Source organism: Crocodylus porosus, unplaced genomic scaffold (assembly GCF_001723895.1).
Source record: "Crocodylus porosus isolate Cpor-Errol unplaced genomic scaffold, CroPor_comp1, whole genome shotgun sequence".
NCBI lineage: Eukaryota > Metazoa > Chordata > Crocodylia > Crocodylidae > Crocodylus > Crocodylus porosus.
The window spans coordinates 33,201,567-33,208,125 of NW_017728912.1; the positions used below are offsets into that span (position 1 = coordinate 33,201,567).

General features: G+C 42.8%; 1 protein-coding gene across 1 annotated transcript; it reads left to right on the forward strand.

Moving 5' to 3' along the window:
- Nucleotides 1-3,829: 3,829 nt before the first annotated feature.
- Nucleotides 3,830-5,592, forward strand: LOC109309578 (interferon epsilon-like). Its single transcript, XM_019534324.1, has one exon. The coding sequence runs from the start codon at nt 3,958-3,960 to the stop codon at nt 4,525-4,527; it is 570 nt and encodes a 189-aa protein (XP_019389869.1). The 5' UTR covers nt 3,830-3,957; the 3' UTR covers nt 4,528-5,592.
- The last annotated feature ends 967 nt before the right edge of the window (nt 5,593-6,559 follow it).

Below are 6,559 nucleotides of genomic sequence, written 5' to 3' on the forward strand. Positions count from 1 at the left end.
AGAATCTAAGGACAAAAACAAATTTCCAGGCTCTGATTTTTGAGCTCTGGCCAAGCTTGTTATGGAAGTCACGCATAGGCTGCCATGGTTCCCAGTGCTTTACCTGTGGCAGGGTAGTGTTATGAAGATAACTTCATAACTTGAAGTAACTTTCGCTTCATGTCCACAAGGGCCATGAAGGGATCTGAAGAATGCTGGACGGACCACTGACTTGTGCGCTCAGTGATGAACATCTGCCTGGCACCAAGACACCGGAAGACCCAAAGGCCACCTAGAGACAGCGAATGTCACAGCTTTGAAGGACCTTGGACAGTGGGAGGAGTTCCAGGCCCAGTTGTATAGTGCACTGGAGTAAGTCCCTACTGCTAATGACATCTCCATCCAGGCACACTGGGAGCAACTCAAGTCCGCTGTCCAGGACACCTGCACCCAGACTATTGGGTTCGCATTACATACAACTCCTGAGCTGGATCTAGCCTGTGAAGAGGTTTGATCTGGCCTGGAAAGAGGTTAGATCTTGGCCTAGGATGGTACAGAGGATCAGGCAGCATGCAACTGTGCCTAGCCATTGGCCTGTCTGTAGCATGCTCTTCAGACTCATTAGCAGACTTCCCTGCGGCTCTTTGTGGGAGTGCTTACTGTTGCTGCAGAGGAACTGGTGTCTACAGTGAGGGAAGCATAAGCAACTTGAGCTCTCTAGGAACGAGAGAGCCAGGTTGCAAACTCCTCCAGCTGGGGCAGCAAAATGTTGCCAATTCTTGCTAGAGTACAAGGTATTTCCATGCAAGGGGCTCTGTCTCTGCCAGGAAGCTCTGAGACAGGATTACAGATTTTCTTAAGAATCTCTCCTCAATAAATAACAAGACTGCTGTTATTTATCTCTTCCCATGGCATGTGCTGCACAACCTTGCTCTTTTTTGCTAGTATTCATATTTCTGAAATCCTTTCACTTCCTGTAGAACAGCTAACCATGCAAGGCATATGCCAAGTGTCTACTGGTGGTAATGAAAGAACAGTGTATGAGCCATGACAGGACTGCAGCTCCACTATGTCTGATCCACAGTGAACTGCTTACTCGTCTTCAGTAGGACCCTGACATCCACTTGAAGCAAAACTGTGGAGTTTTTAAAGAACAAAGTACAAGGGAACCCCAGGAAAAATTAACATGAACAGAAACATTTTCATTTCTCTTTCATGCAATCTTCCTTTCTAAATGTCAGTGAAAAGTTCCTTTGTGGTTTCAAATACCCCTTTTTGCCTGCACAGAAATTCCAGCACACAAGTTTGTGGTAGTGCAGAACAACCCAAAAGTGGATAGTGGCTACAGGAGCCAAAGGAAAGGGAAAAATAGAAGAACAGGGAAACTGCAGACATAGTGAAAACTGAACTCAAGAAGCAATTTTAGTTTTTACATCTATGTTCTTTATTACAACCCCAAAAAATCTTCAAAAGTATCTTTTAGACATTTAACATTATACAGTCAAATGGTAGAGAAGGATGGCACCTTAAAGACTAAGGGTGCATCTATCTATCTAGTTAGCACGGCGAAACAAATTCCTATACAGCTTGCACCAGTTTTTTGCTTCCAGGCCCAGCATCTTCACATGTGCTGGGGACTGCAGCACATTGAGCTGGGGCAGAGCAGCCCCAGCTGGCAGGGAGCTTAGGGGATCAGCCTTCCAGTCTGGGGCTTCTCTGCCCTAGCTCAGCGTGATGTGGAGGGGGTGGCTGGAGCATAGTTTCATAGTTTCTAGGGTCAGAAGAGACCTAAGTAGATCATCTAGTCCAACCCCCTGCCATGGCAGGAAAGAATACCGGGGTCAAACGACCCCAGCAAGGAGTACATCAAGCCTCCTCTTAAAGACCCCCAGGGTAGGAGCCAGCACCACTTCGCTTGGAAGTTGGTTCCAGATCCCAGCCGCCCTGACAGTGAAGTAGCACCTCCTGATATCTTGTGACCGTTATTCCTGGTCACTCCTGGTACTGCTCTGGGGAACAGGGACACCCCCAATGCCTGCTGGTCCCCTCTGACTAGTTTGTAACAGGCCACTAGATCCCGCCTCAGCCTTCTCTTGTGGAGGCTGAATAGGTTCAGGTCCCGTAGCCTCTCCTTGTAGGGCCTGCCCTGCTGCCCCCTTGCATGAGTGGCCCTCCTCTAGACCCTCTCCATGTTGTCCACATCCCTCTTGAAGTGCGGCACCCAGAATTGGATGCAGTACTCAAGCTGTGGCCTGACCAGTGCCGCATAGAGGGGGAGGATCACCTCCTTGGACCTGCTCGAGATGCATCTGTGGATGCATGACAGGGTACGGTTGGCCTTTCTGACACAAGTGTGCTCAAGTGCTAGGGCTAGAGAGCCACCACACTGTAGCACCCTTGTGCCTCAGCCACCCCAGTCACCATCTACACATGTGTTACAACAGCATAAATTACTCTGCCATAGGATAGGATAGTACTGCTAGACACAAGTACTAAGGCAGAGTTAATTAGGTTACTGCATCCTAATAGTGTTGCACGTGTAGACAGTGATGTTTTATGCTGGAGCTAATTAGGTAACTGCAGTAAAGCGCATGTGTAGAGCGGGATTTGTTTTCTCAGAGACCTTTCTCAAAAGCCTATGGTTTCCTAGAAGGGGGTCCTAGCATTGTTTGGCTTTAGGGTTTAAAAGTGCTCTCCAAACTTTAAGAATTTTTTAATTTTGATGCATACTAATAGTATCATCATAAAGAGTATTTTAAGCCCATGTTCAAATCCTCACCACCTAGAAAGCTCTTAAGAAACCTAAAATAGTTTTCTGTCCATCCAGTGAAGTCCAAAGAACAGGTGACTTTTATGATTTTCAGGGAAGAAAAGGGGAAAACCAGCTAAAAAGACTTTTTGGTAAAAAGACTCCTAACTAATCAATTCATTGGGGCACCTTGTTGGCTGTCTCAGGATGTTGAAAAATCCCCTTAGGGATGATTCGATGGTCAGACCCACACTAGGAATGTAACAAGAATGTATAAATATAAGAGATGTCAAAACTGTTTTCCTGAATTAAAGTGTAGCTTCCTAAGCAGCTTGGAAGTTGACAGTCAAAGAATGTGGAAAGTGAACTGAAATGGTAATGCACTGATAATGCAAGAGAAAGAAATAATATCTAGTTGATTGCATTCATGTCTGAGCCTGTGACTGGATGGTTCAAAGGATAACATATGTTTAAAGATGTATGTTTTCAAGATATGTATAGGTTTGTGTGTCCTGGCACTTATCCCCGCTACCAGTCGAGTTGACATAATTACATTATAGATAGACCACCTAAATGACAGTGAATAAAGGCTATTTGGTTTGTATTTGTTTTTTTACTCGCTGGTAAACCTGCAGCAAGTGGAACTGGAAGAAGGGTCCCTGGAAGTTGCAACATACCTGAGAGACAAGCTAGTTTCTCTGGTGTCCAGAATATCACTGATTGTGTGATCATGTGCTATTCAAAATATATAGGAGTAACATATCATGGGGAAATGTGGAAGTTGGGGAAGACTGAAACTGTAATGGGAATGCAGCCCCCAGTGATGCTAAGCTGTGATGAGGAAGAGTGGATACACAGGTGTGATTTTTACATAAGCAGCACATTTTGACATGGCTGCCTTGTCATCTGCTCAAAGATATCATGCAACTGACATGATACAGTAAAGAGATGGTATCTAGAAAAGGTGTTTTCTTCTAATACTTTATTCATTTTCACTAAATCACCAAAAAACAGGAAATGTGCTACTAGAACCAAAAAGCAGTAAAGTAAACAGAAAATGAAAGAGGGAAAATCTTGTGAACATGAAAATGATGAAAGAAATGCTTAAATACTTAAATTCAGAGACATGGATGGAAGACACAGCTCTCCACTAAAGACCTGGAACAAATTTCAGCCTCACAAGTTCTGTGTCCAAAGACAAGGGAGCAGACAAGATCATCCTCATCACCATGTCTACTATGCGTTTGCTGCACATTTGCCTTATACTGCTCTTCTCCACTGAAATCTCATCACAGCACTGTGATTTGCTTAGCTTCCAGCAGAAGAAACTAAACAAAGATAGCTTAGAGCTCCTGGAGAAAATGGGGGGAAATTTTCCCTTTCAATGCTTCAATGAAGGGATTGATTTCAAGTCCATGCAAGATGTTCTCAAGCGCCAATCATCCCAGAAAGAGAATGTGAAGTTGGCAATTCAGAACATCCTCCAAGAGATCTTCACAGTCTTTAGCAAAAACCTCACACAAACTGCCTGGGATACGATTTCCATCATTACCTTCCAAAACAAACTTCACCAGCAAATTGAGAGACTGGAAGCCTGTTTGGGTTTCCAGAAGGAGAAGGATGGAACCAAGATGGGAAGTGATGGTCTAGTGCTCACCAAGCTGAAAGTCAGAAGATATTTCCAGGGAATATACAATTTCTTGGAAGAGAAGCAGTATAGCCTGTGTGCCTGGGAGATCATCCGCATGGAAATGACCAGATGTTTTCTATTTGTTGACCAACTCACAAAGAGTCTTTAATACTAAGGTATAGTACCAACATTTTTTGTACAGACTGCCTGAATTAGCATTATACAGGTGAGAAGAGAAAATCAATCATGTTGTGACTTCTTGTTTCTAAGGCCTAATACCTCTTCATGTAGTTTCTGGCTGAACCGATTGAGTTGTAACTTAATTTAGATGCGGGGACATCAACCCTTTCCTTTCCTCTGCTGGAACTGATCGATAATTAAATGAATTAAGTACTGTTATCATGATTTTTAATAACTGTCACAAGAAGTTGTTCTCACAATTTAAGCCTTAGATGCTTCATTCAGACACTTAAAATATGAGCAACCTTTCAGAAAACCAGTAAAATTGCTATGCCTAGGAAAAGATATTTTTATACAATTTTGAAACACAAGTCATTGTATTCCTTTGTGCTTGAACCATTTCCCTTTTTTCATTCCAGCTCAAGGCTATTGCACCTACCAGTGCCAGGAAAACAGCAGAATGAAACTATCTTGCACTTGAATCTGTTCTGACTGCCAACTCATCCACAGTGACTAAATTTTTAGAGTACTTCACAACACTTTTGGTTATGTGACTATGAAGTGGAACCTGCACGTCATCCATTGTATATCAAATACTGTATTGTAGTTTTTAAAATAGAAGAAAAAACTCATAGCTGAAGAGCCAGAAAACACTGACACATTTTGGAAGGATGGAATGCACTTTAAAGGCTCTCAGCATTTTATGTATACTGTATATAGGGGCTCTTTTGTACTTTTCTGATAAAATAATCACTTACTGTAACATGCATTGTCATTTTCCTACAATATCAGATGAGAGAGACTTCTAGCAGTCCCAAGAGATTCTCATCCCTACAGAATACCAATAAGTGAATGCTAATGTTGCAATGAGGAGGACTTTTCAACATTTTCTACACCCTGTAAACCCTCTTTGAAATAGTAACTAAACTAAGTGAATCTTTACATGTGAAGTCAAATATGGTGAAATCTTACAGATCTATCAATCAATCTATTGTTACTACTTGTCATCTTCCCGTATTGAGGATATATACTTTCAACTAATTTTGCTGGAGTTTATGCCTGTATGTATATTACATAACAACTGTTTAGTATTTATTTATTTATTTATTCATTTATTTATTATTATTTATAATAGCTATTTAACTTTATTAATAAAGCTATTACCTTTACATAACGAGAGCCTACAGCAGCAATGATTTCCATTAAATACACATTTAGAAACAACCACCAATCTATTAGTAGATAAACCTGTCTTGTGCTCTATCTTAACACCACGACTCAAAAACCTGGGGTCTGGCTGGCCCTCCAGGCATCCCACAGTGCATCACTCATCAGCCCTCCCCCACTCCTCTGACCCCAGCTTCTGAGTTCTCAGGTCTAGCTGAGCTTCAGCTTGAGTACTTTTCACTTTTCTGCTGGAGCTGTGGCTGTTTTCATTTTTCCCTTCTTTTCTAGATGGGAGTTCAATATGCTTCAATTACCTGCAACTGACTGAACTTGGAGTGGTGCTTGCCTCAGTTCAATTAACTTCCACTGTCTGCACTTGAGCACAGTCCACAGCATGCCAGACTGATTTGGGGTATGGGGGCAGGCTGGGGGAGGATACGGACACTGGCTTCTGGATTCACAAGCTAAGGAAGTAAGGTTGGATGAATGGACTGTAAGGTGGATAGAAAACTGGCTGGATCATTGAGCTAAGAGGGTAGTAATCAATGGCACAATGTCTAGTTGGCAGCTGCTATCAAGTGGAGTGCCCCAGAGTGTTGGTCCTAGGGCTGGCTTTGTTCAATATTTTTATCAATGGCTTAGAAATGGGATGGATCAGCAAGTCTGCAGATAACACCAAGCTGGGGGGAAGTAGTAGATAGGCTGGAAGGTAGGGTTAGGATTCAGAGAGACCTTGATAAATTGGAGGATTGGACCAAAAGAAATCTCATGAGGTTTAATAAGGACAAGTGCAAAGTCCTTGCACAATCCCATGCACCAGTACAGGCTGAGGGCTGACTGGCTAAGCAGCAGCT